We start from the raw sequence: 19,559 nt of genomic DNA on the forward strand, positions 1-19,559 counted from the left end.
ATGAATTTCTGGAAACTGGTCTAGTGTGTTTCTAGCGCCAGAGAGGAGCATTTGTCGCTGTCTCGCAGCAGGCTCAAGCAATTTACGGCTAGCGCCTAGGGGGAATAGGTTTCACGGTGGAAGCCACTCCCCCATTCCCTCTAACACGGCAGGATGAGGCGGAGAGTAGCCCGAACATGGCCCCGCCCCTTGCCCCGGAAGTACTCTCTCGAGGCGGAGGCTTCTGGGACTGTCGCGCAGACGGGCTTCCTTTTTTTCCGACATCTTAGTGAGGCTGCAGGGGTCGTCGCCGCTCTCTGAGCTTCGCCATGGTGAGGCTCGTTAGTGCCGAGCAGCGGGGTTCAGAGGGCCGAGCGGTGCTGGGGGGCGGTGGAGGCAACTCTGTGCGCAGCGCTTCGTGATCTGCGGCCCTGCGTCTCGGGGCGGCCGCGGGCATTGCGTCCATGTGCTCCGGCGCCGCCGCCGGGGTTGGTGAAGAACTTGGATGGGAGCGCGTGGGGCCATCCTATGACCAGCCTGCATTCCCGCTTTCTTTCCCTAGCCTCCCAAGGACGACAAGAAGAAGAAGGATGCCGGAAAGTCGGCCAAAAAAGACAAAGACCCAGTAAATAAGTCTGGTGGCAAGGCCAAAAAGAAGGTAAGGGATAGCAATTTGTAAGAGAAAGATTTTAGGGGACCTTTTGTGAACCTGTAATGTGATTATTATTTTTTTTTCCAGATAGTTCTAGAATCATACTTTTGACTTTGTCTTTTGGGGTTTTTTTTTGTTTTGTGTTTCAAGTCAGGGTTTCTCAGTGTAGCCCTGGCTGTCCTGGGCTCGCTTTGTAGACCAGGCTGGCTTAGAACTCAGAAAGATCCCGCCTGCCTCTGCCTCCCCGAGTGCTGGGGGTATAGGCGTCACCACCTGGTCCAGCTTTTTGACTTAATTATCTCTACTCAAGTTCGTAGTCATTTTCAAGAATATGATGGTATGTATATTTTTAAAGCAGTGTTTCTCAACCTTCCTAATGCTGCGACTCATTTATACAGTTCTCCATGAGGTGGTGAGCCCCCCCAGCCATAAGATTGTTTTCGTTGCTGCTTTTAAGTTTTTAATTTTCCTGAGGGGGTGACAAGGGTTTCTCAGACGTGTGTTGTTTGTGAGAGAAAGCTGACTAGTGCTTGTGTTTGTTCTTGACGAGCAGAAGTGGTCCAAAGGTAAAGTTCGGGACAAGCTCAACAACCTGGTGCTGTTTGACAAAGCCACATATGACAAATTATGTAAGGAAGTTCCCAACTATAAGCTTATTACTCCAGCTGTGGTCTCTGAGAGACTGAAGATTCGCGGTTCCTTGGCCAGGGCAGCCCTTCAAGAGCTACTTAGTAAAGGTAAGCGGTGTCTTACGTTTTTAGGGCTGGATTGTTTTGTTGGTAGCATTATTGGGGGAAAAAGAAAATTGTTTTTCTCCCCGAGACAAACAAGTTTCTCCAAGGCTGTCCTAGAACTTTGGTCTAATTTAAGAATTCACAGAGATCCTCCTGTCTCTGCCATCCTGAGTGCTGGGATTAAAGGCCAGACTGGCCTTGAACCCACAGAGATGGACCTGCCTTTGCCTCTCCAATGCTGAGATTAAAGTCACCACCATGTGCAGCTACTGCTGCTGTTCTTCTCATTTATAGCTGGCCTTGAATTCCTGATCCTTTTTACTTCTATTGGGATTGAAAGCAAGCACTACCATGCCCTGCTGTTTTGCATTACCATTTCACTATTTAATCTAGGCAAATGATCTTCCTGCCTTCGATTTGCCTTTTCTTCTAAATACACTAATTCAAGTGACAGGGTCTGGGTGTTGTAGTTTTAGTTGGAGCACAAGTATAAACTGTCAACCTTATATGGGCATAGTGGCCCACTAATTTATACTCAGGGTCTGAAGGATACCTGGTAGAGACATGCCTGTCCTACAGTGCCTCATGCAAAATATCCTATGGCAAGATTGGAAGCCGGAGAATGATCTGGAAGCTCTGAGGCCAGCTAGCCTAGTATACTGCTATGCAGTAGCAGCAGCAGGAAGATCTTGCCTAAACTGACTCCTGATAGTTGATTCTCCCTGCACTTAGACACACACTAAATTTACAGGAAATCCTTAAAAAAAAAAAGTGGTGGTTCACACTTGTTAGTTGTTCCCTGCCTCAGGCAGGATTTCTCTGTGTAGCCCTGGCTGTCCAGGCAATTCACTTTGGCCTTTGCCTGGTACCACTACCCTGCTCAAATGCATATGCTTGTAAATCCCAGCACATTGAATACTGATCAGTGCCAATTCCCAGACTAGCATGGACTAGAGTAGGACCCTTTAGCACCATAAGCACCGACAATCTAATTGCTAAGTAATTCTGTTTGGAAAAGAAATAGCAAATGTGTGTAGGGAGGAGCAGTTCTGCTAGGCCACAGAGGGGGACTTCGCAGCCAGCCCTGAAGATACCTGATAAAACAGGGCCAGAGAAAGGCCCTCCCCAATCCGTGGACTTGGAAAGGGGCAGGAAGAAGCTGAGGGAGGGTGGGATTGGGAGGGAATAAGGGAGCAGGATACAGAGTCAATAAAATGTAACTAATAATAACAAACAAAAAAATTCCAAAAAAAAAAATGTCATCCTTAGGGCTGGAGAAGATTGCTCAAAACCCTTTGTAATGCCGGTTCCAGAGGGTCAGGTTGCCTTCTCAGATAACCGGGTGCACACGCATTTGTGAATGTACACAGACTCATGCAGGCAAAACCTTCAAATTGAAGTTTTAAAACCTTACCCTTTCTCCTTAGGACTTATCAAGCTGGTTTCAAAGCACAGAGCCCAAGTAATTTACACCAGAAACACAAAGGGTGGAGATGCCCCAGCTGCTGGTGAAGATGCATAAGCAGGTGGGAACTGGAGGTCCTTCAGCTGGAGTATTGTATATTCCCTTTATGAGAGCCTTAGATTATGATTTAATTTTTTCCTTTTTTTTTTTACAGGTTCAATCAGCTGTGCATTTTAAAAAATAAAACTTTATTGAGTCAAATGAATGGTTGCCGGAGAGTTTTTTTTTTTTTTTTTTTTTTTGGTCTTAATGATAATTGGAATGGAGTTGTTGCCATGAGATCAGAAGAGTATCATCAGGCTGAGACCCTTCAGCTTTTTCCTTTATGTGACTGCTTGCTTCTTGTTGCCACTTCAGTTTTGAATTGATGCCTGAAAGGAAATAAGGACTTAGCAAGATTAATAGAAAATCTGTGGGGAGGTAGCTAATTAAACTCTGGAGATTTATGCATACCTGGACTGCCAGCGGCGTCCGTTATTCCAGACTCTGCCAAAAGAAGGCAACCAGCCCGCACTGGTGTTGGAGGTGTGGTCAAAGTTGGCACCAACTCGCTCTGGGGGGAGTTTCTTCAGTTTTTCTTTTTCCTCTGCAAATAGAAAATAAGCTGACCCAGCTAATCTTGAATTTAAGTAGTCTTGTCTCAGACAACTAAGTAGCTGAGTCTATAGATGTAACCACTTGAAGTGAGTTCTGCTTGGGATAGCTTGCTTACTTTCTTTAAGAAATTCCTCATAGGAAGGTCCTATGGGGAGGTTTCCAGAGCTGTGTTCCTCCTCTTGGATCATCCAGGGGGGTGTAGCACCTAGAACAAAGCAAAGCCCTTTAAGATCCACAATACTGTCAAACATGTTCCAGCTAGGTATGCTTGTAATTAAACCACAGAGATCCTGGAGTTGGGCAGTAGGCAGCATAAGCATGGCTAAAGCCATATTTTCTGGTGGCTTTTTAGATTTTACTTCACTTCTATGTGTATTATGTTTTGCCTGTGTTTATGTCTGTACCATGCCCATGTGTTGTCTACTGAGGTCATAAGGCTTTTCTGTTTTGAGATGGGGTTTCTCTGTAGACTTGGCTGTCCTGGAACTTACTTTGAAGACCAAGCTGGCAGTGAACTCAGATCCACTTGCTTCTGCCTCCTAAGTGCTTTAAAGGAATGCAATAGCACCACCGGTTATTTGGTTTGGTTTGGTTTTTTTTTTTTTAAGGAAAAATCCTGATAAAAATATGAGTCACCACAGTGAAAGCCCTGAATTAATAGCTTAATAAAGCATTACACTTCATTAAAACACTTCCAATATAACTGCACTTTTTCGGGGTTTTACTCTTAGAGCTTTTGTGCTTTGGAAGGGATATTTGTAAGTGACTGCTGAGCTCTTTCAAGGTGGTATATTATACTCCCAGAACTACAGGAATTTCCACCTCACGGCAAGGCACTTGTTGCATGCAGTTAGTCTTTATGGAGCTGGCCTGAGCATGCAGCTCAGGCGGGCTTAAAAATCAAGACCTTCCTGCTTCAGCTTCCCAAGTGCTGAACTTACAAGGTTTTTCTTTTGCTGTGTGTCTTGCATTGAGAATGCCAGTAACTAAAACAAGCCTGGTTTCAGTTAGGGTTGCTGGCCAGCAAGGGTTAAAGTCACATGTGACTTTTATGGTTACTGCAGATTAGAAGCAAGTACTCTTATTGAACCATTTCCTCAGTTCTTGCAAGTTTTTATCTATTTTGCATACAAATTTCAAAGCTTTATTTTTTTTAAAGATTTTATTTTATGCATTTATATTAGTGCTCTATCTGCATGTGCACGTGCATGCTAGAAGAGAGCAGTTGAGGGTATAGATGGTTGTAAGCCACCATGTGGTTGCTGGGAATTGAACTCAGGACCTCTGGAAGAGCAGATAATGCTCTTAACCACTGAGCCATCTCTCCAGCCCTCAAAGCTTTATTTTAAAAAATAAATAAATAACTGATTAGATATGGGATGTCTAATTCTAGCACTTGAGTTGCATGAGCTAAGAGTTAATCTGTCTTAAAAGAGCTGAGTGTGGTGATCTCCAGGCCACCCCTAGCCATGTCTATACAGTGAGAGCCTGCCTCAACAAAAACCAGCCACAGAAACACTTCAGAAACTTACCTGAGTGGATGTTACCAACTCCAGGTGTATCCTGTGGTGAAAATGGGGAAGGAAAATAGATCTAAGATAAAATAGCTAGAGACAGTAAATGTTAAGGGAGGGGAACACAACTTCTGACAATCTACTTCACTTCTGAAGAACTCACCAGTCACAGAACAATCCCAAGGTGAGACAGGTAGATGGGGTAAAACTGGTTGGTAAAGTTACATGACAACAAAAAAATGGAAGGAGGTGCTAGGATTCAATGGCAGGGTAATAGGGCATAGCTTCAAATCCCTGATGCTGAACACCCTGAAAAGTTGCAAAGGAATCTGGGAACACCACCAAGGAAGGGTTCAATAAGGGAAAATCAATGGAGAAGATGATAGCTAGAGTAGGTAGAAAAGCCAAAATAGTGCTCTGGCACCTGAAGGGTTAGTGACAACTCTGGGTTCGCTTGTCCATTGTACCTGATGGCCTATGAAAGTTAGGTGCTGTCCTGTCCCCATCCAGTCAAGCTCTGGAACACGTTGCGGGTCCAAGTGTGTTACCTGCTGTGAGCTGGAGGCTATGTGGCTGAAAGATAAAGGAGCCAGACTGGCAGATGAGGTCCTTGAGCAGCGAGGGTGGCAAAGATTAGGTCTGCTCCCATTTCCCAGCATCCAACTCAAGATGCTCCCTAGTAACTTACCCATTGGTTGCTTTCCAGCTTCCAGAAGCCGAAGAGCCCTCTTCTGGATCTGGCTCTGCCTGAGGCTGAGTTTGATTCAGGAAAAATAAATGTGTCTAAAGTGCTTAAGAGCCTGCCTGGGCCATGCCCCCAACACTGCAGACTCCAGTAACTTATGGAGGGTACTGCCCATCTGCCAGCTCCCAGCCCTACCCACATCTCTACTAAAGCGGCCTGCCCCCGGTGAACAGGGAAGGGAATTGAGGCATATGAACTTGTGACCCAGTAGCTCCTGAGAGAAGAGCTGACTTGAAATGCTGGACAGGAAACGCCGGGCATCAGTGGGTTTGGATACTGCTCAGGGTCCTCCGAGAGAAACCAACCTCTAAGGCAGAGCGGACCACTTCCTGCCGACTCTGCTCTACCTCACGGATCTGAGCTGCCATCTGTGGGAGAGACAATACTTAGGTCGGTTCAGGACTATGGGGAGAGGTCCTTCAGAGGCCTTTCTTCCTACCTCTTTAATCACACCATCCTCTTTTTCCTCATAGGAATCCAAGCCTTTGACCATGGATTTCTTAAACCTAAAAATATAATTACAGAAATACTGAAAAAGAGCTAAATCCACCTAAAACTCCAGCCCCACCAGCCATAAAGAACATTTCAGTGGATAGTTTCTGATTCTGAGGGAAAAAAAACATAATGGCAGGATCTGATTGTATAGCTTCAACTAGCATGGAACTCCACCTCAGCCATTTGAGTGCTGAGATTACAGGAATGAACCACCACGCTCAGCTTAATTCTGTGAATTTCCAACCAAAAAAACTGCTAACGTGAGCATCTATGCCTCTTACTGGTACACCTAACACTGTCACAAAGCTCTACGAGCTTTTTTTTTTAATGAGTTTGAGTTTGGATGTTTCGCCTGCATGTATGTCTGTATGCTACATGCCTTTCTGGTTCCCTTGGATTGCAGAAAAGGACGTTGGATCACTTTGAGCTACAGTTATGGGTGGTTGTGAGCTGCACAACTAGTGGGAACTGGAAACTGAATTCAAGTCTTCTGCTAACCGCTGAGAATGATCTCTAACCCCTGTAGACCAGGCTGTCCTCGAACTTACAGAAATCCACATTGGGATGAAAGGCATGCGCTACTCAGGTTAATAGTTTCTAACAGGCATATTACACTGTTGGTGAAGTGCCAGCACTTACCCTGTCCCCATTAATGCCACCTTTTTTTTTTTTTTTTTTTGGCTTTTTGAGACAGGGTTTCTCTGTATAACACTGGCTGGCCTCAAACTCAGAGATCTGCTTCTGCCTCCTAATTGCTAGGATTAAAGGTGTGTACCACCACTGCCCAGCCCACTTAATCTTTTTTTATTTTTTTAATTAAATTTTTATTTTTTTACATTAATTACATTTTATTTGCTTTGTATCCCAGCTGTAGCCCCCTTCCTCATTCCCTCCCAATCCCACACTCCCTCTCTCATCTTCTCTTATGTCCCTCTCTAAGTCCACTGATAGGGAGGTCCTCCCCTTCCATCTGACCCTAGCTTATCAGGTCTCATCAGGACTGGCTGCAATGTCCTTGTCCTCCTCTGTGCCCTGGCAAGGCTGCCTCTCTCTCAGGTCGGGTGGTCAAAGAGCCAGCCACTGAGTTCATGTCAGAGACAGTCCCTCCACTTACCCTTTATACCTAAGAAATTTGTAGGGTATTTTCCTATTTAAATCCCTCCATTCCTTACATGTATCTCCCTTCTGCCACAGCAAAAACTCTGGTCCCCAACAACATATTTGTATTTGTTGTATACTGCAATACTTAAAAAGTGAGGCTACCTCACTTTTTAAAAGAGATACCTCAGTGGTTAAGAGCACTGGCTGCTCTTCTAGAGAACTCTGTCAGGATGGACTCCCAGTATCCATTCGGTGGTTCATGGAGACTATAACTCTAGTTCCAGGGCATCTAATGCCCCCTTCTACCTTTAGAGGGCACCAGGCACACAAATAGTATGCAGATATACATGCTGGTAAAAACCCATACACATAAATCATTAAAAAAAAAAAAAAAGAAAGAAAGAAAGAAAAGCATATACTACTCTTCCAATGAGTCAAGTTCAGTTCTTAGCATCCATGTTGGGCAGCTGACAACAACCTGTAACTCCAGCTCCATGTGCAGCAGCACTCACAAGCACATACCCAACACACACACACATACCCAACACACACACACACACACACACACACACACACACACACACACACACTCTAATCAATCTTTAAAAAAAAAAACAAAACCACTATTGACTTGGAGAAAGATCCAAAGTTAAGCGCACATACTGCACTTGCATACAACCCAAATTCACATTCCAACACAAATGCGGGTCTGTTCACAACTGCCTGTAACTCCAGCTCCAGGAAAATACCACCTCTGGCCGCCAGGGACACCTAAATTTGCACGCATGCATACACAGACACCATTATCAAGAATAATAATAATAAGGGCTAGAGAAATGGCTCAGAGGTAAAAAGCTCTTGGTTTTAGTTTTTAGCACCCAAATGCTGGTTCACAACTGTCATAACTCCAGTTCTAGGGTACATGACATCCTCTTCTGACCCCTGCAGATACTACATGCTCATGGCATAACACATATACAGGCAAAACACTCCTATACATAAAACAAAAATAAGTCTTAACTAATACCACCACTGAGGAAGTGGAGGGAGAAAGATCTTGAGTTTGAGGCCAGCATGGATTATGTAGTGAGATCCTATCTCTAAACAAGTAAGGTAGTTGTCTTAGCCTCCTGGGTACAGCAATATACCTATAATCTGCATTGGTATACTCTTTTATACCTTTTTTTTTTTTTTTTAATTAGAAGGGTATAGGCAGATCTCTGTGAATTCATGCCCAGCCCAATCTAATAGTGAGTTCCAGGACAACCAGGACTACATAGAGGCCCTGCCTCAAAAAAAAAAAAAAAAATTCATTACCCTCAACAATAATATGTTTCTATAGCTCTTCATTCACTAATCAAAAATCAGATGCTGAAGAAATAGCTCAGACGTTAAAAGTACTAGCTGTTTTATAGAGACACAGGTTTAAAGCACCCACAAGACAGTTCACAACCATCTGACTCCAGTTCCCGGGGATCAAGATAACCTCTTCTGACCTCTGACCTCTTGTCTTAGCCTTCCAAACAACTGGGACTACAGGCCTAAGGCACTATACCCAGTCAACACGTTTTGAATGTGTGTTCAGTATAGAGCGTGGAGGGTGTACTGATAAAAAGTGCTATGAAGCTGGACACGGTGGTGCAGACCTGTGATCCCAGCACTCCGGGAGGCGGATCTCTGTGAGTCTGAGTCCAGCCTCGACTACAAAGTGAGTCCAGGACAGCAAAGGCTACAGAGAAACTCTATCTCAAAAAGGGGAAAAAAAAAAAAGTGCTATGAAAACACTAGATAATAATGAAATCCTCGCTGGACTTTCCAGTACATAGCTTGGGGGGATCTGGAGCTTGTGATCCTCCCACTTCAGCTAGGACCTGCAACAGTAAATGAGCACCAACATAGCTGAACTTCCCCAGTCTGTTCTGGTTTTGAGATAAGGTCTCATTCTGTACCCAGGCTGGCTTCCAACTCTCAAGGATCCACTCTCCACCTCCCTAGTCATGGGATTATAGAACCACCACACTCCCTCCAAACTTTCCAATTGATAGAAGCTTTTGTGCTTGACAAAGATCTGTAGAGTTCACTTTGCTACATCTTTTATAACAGATGACTTACCTTGCATAGTCCTGGGGGGAGATCAGGAACTTCTCTTTCATCTGGGCATTGGCCTTGTTCTCCCACCAGAATTTGTTAGTAGCTTTCTTATGCTCTGGGCTGAGAATGGAGAGAAAGAGTAATCGCAGCTACATTAAAGCAGTAAAACGGTACTAGGCATCAAAGCATTAGGTAGGTAATGCAGATTGGCTTCTGGGTTGCTTCTGTGGACAAGGCAGATCTCTACCTCAGAACTCCTTTCTTCCAATAAAGTGGGAGGAGGAGGGCAAGCTGGCTTTTTTTAGCAAAACCACCCACACCACTGGGACCACAGTGGGGGCTAAGACACCCTACGCTCCTAGGACGGCCAGGTAATTCACACCCCAACGAAGTCACAAAACCGACCGTCCTCTCCCCACTTCCAACTTTCCACGCCACCTGTGTGCGCCTCTCTGCGTGTGTACCGGGGCGAGGGGTGTTCCCCAGCTATCACCTGGCCAGATGTTCCAGCAGGCCCCCCTGCAGCACTGTCACGTTTCCATGGCTCAGGTGTTTCCGCACTTCGCAGCCACAGCACGGGCACCAACAGCACCGATCATGCTCAGGGACGTAACGCTCCACCTGGGCGGCGCGGACGGCCTTGCGGGCGGCCTCCACCTGCCGGACGGAAGCCAGCTAGGACCCTGAAACCACAGCCCGCATCTCCGGCCTCCCCCAGCCCCGCGTCCGCACCTGCGGCAGAAGCCGCTCCAGAGCCCCCTTCAACTGCCGCTGGTGCTTGTGGCTGTAGACGTGTCCACGACCACAGAAGAAAGTTTGGCGACACAGAGGACATCGCTGCGGTGGCGCCATAGACCCAGGACTCCCGATCACCGCCACCATCAGCCGGCTTGTCACCACCCACTGAACCCTGACCCCTCAGGGCGGGACGGGGCGGGGCGAGGAGAACCTGGGCGGTCCCGGGGGCCCCCTAGAGGCTGTAGGCGCTATTGCAATCCATTCTGCGGCTGCGCAGACCACTGAGCACCTTGCCCCTTCCACGCTCCCGAAGAAAACTCCGGTGTGGGTACAGGAGACAGCGCGCACTCCAGTTAGGACCTCAGACCACACACTTCTAGGCGTTGACAAAGACCCAAGTTAGACAACGTAACAAATCAGAACTGGCAATTACAGGGCACACACTGTATGCCCGACGCTTTGTGGTGTGGCACCGTTGGCATTTTACACGTGGGAAAGATTCGGCTCGGAAGAAATGAGGGCCTCTGAGGAAGGCTGCAGAGGTGTGTTAAGCAGGTAGTCAGCTCCTCCGGCTTCTAGAAAGCCTGCAGGGGACCGCTCAGTCTAAGCGACTTTAAAAGTGCCCTGCCGTAGAATATTCTTTGTAAATCACTTCTCCCAGCACTGGCTTGGAAACCTAATTCCTTAAACTGCAGTGCTTACGGCTAATCATGCTCTATCGACCTTGCAAAAATTCTATGTCGTATGCCACCTCCGTCAGCCCAGGCAGGTGTTTTTCCTTTCATCAAAGCAGTCTATCCCAATTACTATGAACGTCCTACGCATCTGCAATTTGAAAGTATTTTCAATTATGAAAGTATTTCCCTGCCAAGTGCTCATTTCCCACCTGATCTTGGTTTGCGTGAAACAGAATCCAACATCTTCCTCTTCATGAAGCTGAGAGGCCACGCCTCCCCAGGAGACTAATGGCTGTAAGCCTCACAGAACAGATAGTCAACCGCCGCCCCACAGAAAAACAAACAAACAAACAAACAAACAAACAAACAAACAAACAGGGTTGGGCTACAAAATTCCGCCGATCCCAGATCACCCTGGAAAGCTCCTCAACCCTTCCCCGGCAAAACCATATCTAAAGCCTGAGTCCTTTTCCGCTTCTTGCCTGAGCAGAGGCAGCCACTCTGTGGTGAGGTTTGTTATACTGGTATTCCTCCGCTCCTGACTGCTGGGATACCTTTCCCCTCAGAGCTGCAACACGTGCACCAGGGCAGTTTATGAGTTGGGAAGCCTTTCTCCTCAGAGCTTTAACACCTCTTCTCGGTCCCACAGGCACCCTGCAATAAGCTGTCATATTCACTGGACTCCTGAGGTGTTTTAAAACCAGCCTCTATTTTCTCTCTGTGTGTGTTTCTCTGTGTGTCTGTCTCTCTATCTCTTTAGTTTTTCAAGACAGTGTTTCTCTGTGTAGCCTTGGGTTTCTGGGACTTGCTATGTAGACCAGGCTGGCCTTGAACTCACAGGATCCATTTGCCTCTCCCTCCTCCACTGCTGGTATTACAGGCGTGCACAGCGTCTCTCTTTCACTTCCTTTCTTGCCTTGCTTGGATTCATGCACAATCTGTTGTTTTGTTTTGAGTTTATTTTTTAAGACAGGATCTCATGTGTCCTAGGCTGATCTCTATCTTGCTGTGTTGCTGGAGATGATTTTCAGTTCCTGACTGTCCTTCATCCACTCCCAAATGCTGGGATTACAGCTGTGTGTATATCTGGGCCCATCAGCCATATAAGAGATAACTGGTTTCCAAGTATTTGGTCGCTTCCCACTTCATTTATAATCTGTGAATCCACTTTCCTGATTAGTAACTTATGACTGAATTGCCTTCAGAGTAAACCTCAGCCTCCCTGTATGTCATTTAAAACTTCTTATCAGATGATTCCCAACTTCCTTGATTCACCCCTTTCCAGAACCTCCACTGGCTTCCACCTTTCTTTCAGACAACATTCAATAGTCTTATTGCTCCAATGGACTTTAGCATCTCTATACCTCAATTTCCTATGCCTGGAATTGACCTCTTTCCAATTCCACGTCCTCCTCCAGTGGTCTTCTTACCTTAACTTCCTCCAGGAATGCATGTGCCACCACGTCTTTTTGGCTTTGTTTGTTTTTTTTTTTTGTTTGTTTGTTTGTTTTTGTTTTTTTTTTTGAAACAGGGTTTCTCTGTTTTAGCCCTGGCTGCCCTGGAACTCACTCTGTAAACCAGGCTGGCCTCGAACTCACAGAGATCTGCCTGCCTCCCGAGTGCTGGGATTAAAGGTGTGTACCACTGCCCGGCCTGCCACCATGTCTAGCTTCTCCTTCTTCTAAAAATATTTATTGATTGATTCCATGATATCAATATTTTACTTGCATGCACATATGTGTACCACATGTCGGCCTGGTGCCCTCAGAGGCCAGAAGAGGATGTTGGATCCCCTGGAACTGGAGTTAGAGGGTTCTGAGTACTGAGCATGGATGCTCTGCACGAGCAGCAAGCGTTGTTCGTCGCTGAACCCCGTCTGTCCAGCATGAGTGTGTTCTTGTTCTCTCTTTTTCTCTCTCTCCCTCCCCTTTCACCAAGGCTGGCCTCTTAACTCACAGTGATCCTCCTGCTTCAGTGTTTTTGAGTGCTGGAATTTTAAGTGTAAGCCACCATGTTCAGCTTTTCAGTTTCTAATATTTTGTTTTATGTGTATCTTGTAGGAGTTATTGATATTTACCATTGTTTTATCTTCTTGTAAAGCTTGCTGCTAATCTGAAACATCTGTATAACCAAACCACCACACAGAGACTGGGTTTTTAGTTAACCTAGAACACAATGCTGGGCAATATTTACTCCCTCCTAAACCTCCAAACCCTCAGTTTCCTAACATTTAGATTTCTCACATTATACTTGCTTTTTGTGAAATCTTAGGTCTGGTTCATGCTCCAAGTCCTCCAAGCTCTCTCCTCCTGCTCTGCTCCTCCTGCACTCCTCTCCTCGAGCTCCTCCTCCTTCTCACCCCTTCCTGTTCTCTAGCTCCTCCCCTCTTTCCTGTCCGCTGGCTCCTCCCATTGCACAACATTGTATCTAGTTGCTTTATTTGTGTCCTGTTTACACAAGAGTTGAGACAGGATGCTTATAGTGAGTATCACAATGCAATATCCAGATTGAAACCAGAGAGTTGGGGGTGGGGAAATCAGCATTTGAATTAACAAGGGTAAGGCATATATATTTTAAAAGGACATTATACCAACATGTGTATGTGAGGGGGGTGTGTGGGTGTGTGTGTGTCTGCACTACATGCAAACCTAGTGTCCTTGGAGTCCACAAGAGGGCGTCAATTCTCCTGGAACTGGAGTTAGCTACAAAAGGTGTGAGCTGTAAGAGTGGGTGCTGGGAATCAAACAGAGGTCCTCTGAAAGAGCAGCCAGTAGTATTATTAACCACAGAGCCATTTCTCCAGCCCCCAGCTTTTTTTTCTTTTGATGCTGGGCAGCAGCATATACCACAACTCCAGTTAGCCCTGGCATCATGAGACAAACAACCGATGCTCTAAAGTGAATAAGGAAATTCTCTGTTAGAAGAATTCGGTGCATTTCCCATTTACAGCGGGGGGGGGGATACCTTTATCTGCACATAGCCCATGCACATCTACACTCCATGTCTACCCTTCCCATCTCTGCTCTTCACTTCCCCAACCTTTACCTATGCTTCTTTGGACCATGAGCTGATCCCACTGAGCAGGATTAGCCTCGGGTACTTGTGGGTTGACTAGTGACTATTTTCCTAGACTTGGAAACCCCTCAGAGCCAGTGTCTCCTCCTGTGAGACGCTTCTCCAGCTTCTGCAGCGAGAGCTAATTGCTCCTTTCTCTATGCTTCCCAGGAATACTCGGAATCTGCTTGCTACAGAAGTGACTATTTATAGGCAATGGTGAGGCCTTATGACCTAACAGACCCCATGCTAGGCTCTGAGGACTTGCAGGTGAACATCACTTATTCCTTTGTGTTGTCCTCCCTGGTTGCCAGGAGTACTGAAAAGGGGTCCTGTGGGGTGGAAGCTGTCTATTCTATCCTTAGTTTAGTGGCTCTACCTCGTCAGCCTTAGGCCAGGGAGAGAGTAAACACTTCACTTCTCTGAAATGACTCTTACTGACAGAATAACCTACTGCCAGGTCGATACCCGGCAGGTGGAGCTGAGAGGAGGGTGGCCAGTCCAGCTGGATGCCCTCCATGGCTGAGCTGGATGATGAGTGTCGATGGCCCAAACCTCCCTGGATGCCCCAGGGAATAAAACACCACCAAGCCGGGAGATCTGTTGAAGCAAAAACTCGGTTTATTGAATAAAGCAGTCCTTTTTATAGGTTTGGGGCAGGGGGCAGGCTTAGGGAAGTGAGGTAAGATGACGTAGAGGGCAAGGTTAGGCAGTGCAAGGAGAGGTGGGCCAGCGACAAAACCCCGCGTAACAGTTACCAGGCAGGGTTAATTTTAAGGTGGATATGCTGAATCGCTTTTGCCCAGAAGCGGCACCTCTTAAATCAGAAGCTAAAGATAGGTCTCCAAACTCGAGCCAGGCTCAGGTAGATGCAGCAGGCCTTATCAGGCCCAACAACCTACCACACATGTAACCTTTAAAAGCTTCTTATACAGCCAAGTATGGTGCTGTTAACCCTAGTACTTGGAAAGTGTAAGGGATCGGGAGTTGAAGGTGATTGTTGACAATATAGGGAGTCCAAGGTCAGCCTGGGCTACATGAAACCAAGTCTCAATAAGAGAAATAAAAGCCAGCCTCACTGTAATTCCCTAATTGACTTAACTCAAAAAGCAAAGGTAAAAAACTTAATGAAAGATATTGCAGTGGACAACTGTACTTGAAAATGAGATGGTTAGACATGTGCATGTAAATAAACTAAAACAAAGATGATATTCAAAGGAACAGAAAGATGCTTTTTGTTGTGTTAACTACCTTTTTTCCTCATATACATTCCCAATACTGACCTCTGTTGGTATAATGTGTTTGTTTTTTTTTTTTTTTTTACCCTTGTTCATTCAAATGCTGATTTCTCCCCACCTCCAATCCCAACTCTCTGGTTTCAATCCGGATATTGCATGGTGATACTCATTCTAAGCATCCTGTCTCAACTCTTGTGTAAACAGGACAAAATAAAGCAATTAGACACAATGTTGAGCAGGGAGGAGCCAGAGGACAGGAAAGAGGGGAGGAGCCAGAAGGAGGAAATGAGTGGGAGGAGAAGTGGTGAGAGGAGAGCTAGGAGAGCAGAGCTGGAGGAGAGATCTTGGAGGATGTGGAGCATGAACCAGACCTAAGATTTCACAAAAAGCAAGTATAATGTGGGAAATCTAAATGTTAGGAAACTGAGGGCTTGGAGGCTTAGAAGGGAGTAAATATTGCCCAGCATTGTGTTCTAGGTTAACTAAAAACCCAGTCTCTGTGTGGTGATTTGGTTATACAGCTGTTTAAGATTGACAGCAAGCTTTACTAGAAGATAAACCAATAGTAAAAATTAATAACTACCTACAACAGACCTCTTTTTTTGTTTTTGTTTTTGCGGGGAGGGAGCTGGTTGAGACAGGGTTTCTCCATGTAGCCTTGGCTGTCCTGGAACGAACTTTGGATACCAGGCCAACTTTGAACTCACAACTTTGAATCCACCTGCCTCTGCCTCCCAAGTGCTGGGATTAAAGGCATGCACCACTATGGCCCAGCTATTTTTTATTTTTATTTGTATATGTTTTGTCTGCATGAATGTCTGTGTACCATGTCTGTGCAGTGCTGTGAGAAGCCAAATTTCTTGGGATGTAGTTACAGAGGGTTGTGAGCTGCTTTGCGGGCACTGGGACTGGAACCCAGTTTCGCTTGAAGTTCAGCCAGGGTTCATAACAGCTGAGCTGTCTCTCCGGATTCTTTCACTTTTTAAAACTTTATCATTATTGTGAGTGTGTGTGTGTGTGTGTGTGTGTGCACATAAGTGATATGTGTATGAGTATGGGCATGTGTATTATGGCACCTCTGTGCAGGTCAGAGGATAGTCTGGGCTACACAGGAAGATCTTGTCTTTAAAAAATTAAACAAAATACCGCCATGGTGGCATACACCTATAATCCTAGCCTTGAAGGCTTCGAAAGATGATCGGGAGTTCAAGGTCATCCTCAGCTGCTTACTAAGGTTGAGGCCAGTCAGGAATCCATGACACTCTGGAGAAACTCACCATCTGAATTGCTGAGACGCTTCAGTGGAGAAAGGCACTGGCCGCCAAACCGGAAGACCTGAGTTCCGTCCCTGAAACCACAGGGTGAAAGGGGAGCGTCCATCCCTAAAAGTTGGCCTCCAGCCTCCACATGCACACTGTGCTATGCTGTGTGTGCACACTCACGCTTGCCAGCCTGCTCTTTCTCACACACATTAAATAAACAAATGTAAAAAACCCAGTCTACCAAACGCACATGAACAAGCAAGCCAGCAACAGGGGACAGAGAACAACAGTACCTACTCCTGACGACGCTGGGCCGCACGAAACCCAGCAGCACGCACAGAATGACATCTGATCTGATTAAGCAGCCCTCTCCTCAGTGCACCAGACTATGCCCTTTCCATGATCTTATTTTGTTTTCAAATCGAATCTTCACTTTATTTCATTATCCCCACTTTACATATCAAGGAAACAGGCTTAGAAATGTTAGGAAAACTTGTGCCAAAAACACAGCTCAATTCAGGACAGGTTATTTACTTAGACAGCAAGAGGGGTGTCAAAGACAAAAATAAACAACACGTAGGTCCAAGTTATCAGTAGGAGTCATCAGGACTAAAAGTCGATCCAGACTGTGATTAGTCTATCAGCCTCCTGGAAGAAGAAGAAATCACAGCGAACAGTGAAAGAGCTGTCACTCACTTAGCTCCCACTAAGAACCAGGTTCTGCACTTCATCCCATTCCTTTCACAGTCTAAGAAAGGCCTCATGTTCCTGATCATAACACTAAGACCTTATCCAAGGCAGGCTCTAGAATGAGGAGGAAGGCGGTAGGAGCTACTGCAGACTGGACCACCAGCAAGAGGGGCAAGGAAAGGAAGGAGACCACCTTAGTGCAGACAGCTGCAGGGCCTGAAGCCCCCTCATGGACCCATGCTCAGGAGGCAGTCACACCCTGGCCGTCTCCGGAGAGGAAACTCAGGCAAGGGTCTCCTGAGGAAATGGGTGGAGAAATACTGAAGAGAACAGTCAGATCAGCCCAGGGGAGACAGGGCTTTTCAATACACACTCCTTATCCCAGAGGCTGATAAGCCTTAAACTCCACACACTTCTTTCTTTCTTTTTCTTTTTGTTTTAATTTTATTTTTGCTTTTCTGAGACAGGGTCTCTCTGTGTAGCACTGGCTGTCCTGGACTTACTTTGTAGACCAGGCTGGCCTAGAACCCACAAAGATATGCCTGCCTCTACCTCCCAGAGTGCTGGGATTACAGATGTGTACCACCATGCCTGGCAACCACACATTTATTTTATTATTATTTATCTTTTTATTTATTTAACATTTATTTATTATGTATACAGTATTCTACCTGCATGCCCAAAGAGGACACCAGATTTCATTACAGATGGTTGTGATTCACCATGCAGTTGCTGGGAATTGAACTCAGAACCTCTAGAAGAGCAGCCAGAGCTCTGAACCTATGAACCATCTCTCCAGCCCCCTTAGGCTCTTATTTATAGACGAGTTGTATATCTTAGCTGTCCTCCAACTCGCTGCTCAGCCGATGACCTTGAACTTCTGATACTCCTGCCTCTACCTCCAGAAGGCTGAGATTACAGGTGTGGACCACCAGTTTTCCTTGGTGTTGCAGATCAAGCTCAGGACTTTATGCATGGCTCACCAACTGAGCCACATCCTGTCCCCTCCCCACCCATCAGGCCTCCCCCTTTTTATGAGACAAGAGTCTCACTCAGGCTACAACCAGAACTTTCAGCCATCTGCCTGCCTTAGCCTCCCAAGTACCAGGATTACAGGCATGAGCCACTACACCTGGCCTGGTGCCTTTCAAAAACCTCTTTTACTTGGGCTGGAGAAACAGCTCTGTTGTTGTTAAGAACACTTACTGCTCTTCCAGAGGACCAGAATTTGATTTCCAGAACCCACCTTGGGTGGCTCACAACCTCCCTGTAACTCTAGCTCCAGGCAGATTCAACACCTCTAGCCTCTGGAGGCACTTGCACTCATGGGCACAGGCACACACATACATAGAAGTTAAAAATAAAAACATTATTTCTTGAGGCAGTGATGGCACATCCCTTAAATGCCAGCAGAGGCAGAGGCCTGGTCTCCAGAGTGAGTCTATAGGACAGTCAGGGCTGTATGGAATAACTGTGTCAATAAATAAATGAATGCAATGTTTTCTTTATTGCTTATGTTATGTATGTACATGTCACGGCGTGTGGGTGGGGCTCAACTCTAGTCTTCCATTGTGGGATCAACTTGTAATTCCGGCTTGGGTAGCAAGGGCTTTTTTTGCCCACTGAGCTACTCTTGAGCCCTATTCCTTTTTCCTTATCCTCTGGCTTCTCCCTATTCTCCTTAGACCTGAGGGGATGGTTTATTCTATCCTAAAGATTGCCTGAGGCAGCCAGGAAGGCTACAGCCCGGCTGAGACTTGTAGCTTCCAGGACAGTTATACCTTAGTGTCCTGTCTCCTCTTGATGTTTGCTGAGATGCTATAGCAAGAGCGAAGAGGCCTCAAGTCCCAAATTCTCACTCCTTCCCCATTGCCTCCCTGTCTCCTATGACTTGTTAATCAGAATGAGCCCATTTTGATTTGGCTTTCAAAGAAGAGACCAAAATGTCAGCAACAGGTAAGATTTGAACCTGTTGGTTTCTCAAGACATTTTCCCCTCCTATCACTTTCTCTCTCTTTTTCTTTTTTGGTTTTTCAAGACAGGGTTTCTTTGTGTAGCCTTGGCTGTCCTGGACTTGCTTTCTATACCAGGCTGGCCTTGAACTCACAGAGATCTGCCTGCCTCTGTCTCCCCAAGTACTGAGATTACAGTACTTGCTCCTCCCATCTCTTGAGGTTCCTTCCTGGCCGTTGAGAATCATTCTACGACCCCACCAATACTAGGCCTTATAACTGACCTTAGCTACTTTGTGGGTTCTTCTCTTTTACCTTATCCCCCCATCACTAGATGGGAGAGAAAGAAGGATAGAGGGGAAAGAGAGCCAGAGATAAGGTGTAGTGGCACACACCTTTAATCCTAGCACTTGGGAGGTAGAGGTAACTGTACACTAGAGGAAAGGGAACAATCAGAGTTTCCGGAGCCTATTGGATTCTGGTTCTGAATTCATGCTGATTCCCAGAGATCCCAAGAAGCATAATGGCCCTCCAGGTGAAGCAGGGCCTTATGGAGATCAGGTGATTAATAGAGA

The 19,559-nt window shown here is 46.0% G+C and overlaps 2 protein-coding genes across 3 annotated transcripts; one reads left to right on the forward strand and one right to left on the reverse strand.

The window, feature by feature from the left end:
* Window positions 1–172: 172 nt before the first annotated feature.
* Rps25 (ribosomal protein S25) lies at window positions 173–3,031 on the forward strand. Its single transcript, XM_021659389.2, has 5 exons — window positions 173–311; window positions 542–637; window positions 1,185–1,368; window positions 2,793–2,891; window positions 2,985–3,031. Exons 1-4 carry the CDS (start codon window positions 309–311, stop codon window positions 2,885–2,887), a joined length of 378 nt encoding a protein of 125 aa, XP_021515064.1. The 5' UTR covers window positions 173–308; the 3' UTR covers window positions 2,888–2,891; window positions 2,985–3,031.
* Window positions 3,002–10,276, reverse strand: Cenatac (centrosomal AT-AC splicing factor). Of its 2 annotated transcripts, none has more exons than XM_021659400.2 (11): window positions 10,106–10,276; window positions 9,867–10,030; window positions 9,395–9,493; window positions 6,126–6,192; window positions 5,992–6,054; window positions 5,630–5,694; window positions 5,409–5,514; window positions 4,960–4,990; window positions 3,543–3,632; window positions 3,284–3,416; window positions 3,002–3,201 (listed from the first exon to the last, which is right to left on the reverse strand). In XM_021659400.2, the coding sequence occupies exons 1-11, from the start codon at window positions 10,253–10,255 to the stop codon at window positions 3,141–3,143; spliced, it is 1,029 nt and encodes a 342-aa protein (XP_021515075.1). In that variant the 5' UTR covers window positions 10,256–10,276; the 3' UTR covers window positions 3,002–3,140. The 2 variants fall into 2 exon arrangements, with proteins under 2 accessions (XP_021515075.1, XP_060228463.1); XM_060372480.1 differs by having other exon boundaries at window positions 5,409–5,535.
* Between the last annotated feature and the right edge of the window lie 9,283 nt (window positions 10,277–19,559).

Source organism: Meriones unguiculatus, chromosome 1 (assembly GCF_030254825.1).
Source record: "Meriones unguiculatus strain TT.TT164.6M chromosome 1, Bangor_MerUng_6.1, whole genome shotgun sequence".
NCBI classification, from domain to species: domain Eukaryota; kingdom Metazoa; phylum Chordata; class Mammalia; order Rodentia; family Muridae; genus Meriones; species Meriones unguiculatus.

Bases quoted from the DNA above. Each gene is read 5' to 3' on its own strand.
- Rps25 (XM_021659389.2), top strand. The intron at 638-1,184 runs GTAAGGGATAGC...CTTGACGAGCAG, and splicing joins GTGGCAAGGCCAAAAAGAAG to AAGTGGTCCAAAGGTAAAGT. The intron at 1,369-2,792 runs GTAAGCGGTGTC...CTTTCTCCTTAG, and splicing joins TCAAGAGCTACTTAGTAAAG to GACTTATCAAGCTGGTTTCA.
- Cenatac (XM_060372480.1), bottom strand. From the start codon at position 10,255: ATGGTGGCGGTGATCGGGAGTCCTGGGTCTATGGCGCCACCGCAGCGA. The intron at 9,494-9,866 runs GTGATAGCTGGG...CTCCATTCTCAG, and splicing joins CTGCTGGAACATCTGGCCAG to CCCAGAGCATAAGAAAGCTA. The intron at 3,417-3,542 runs GTAAGCAAGCTA...TTCTATTTGCAG, and splicing joins TGAGGAATTTCTTAAAGAAA to AGGAAAAAGAAAAACTGAAG.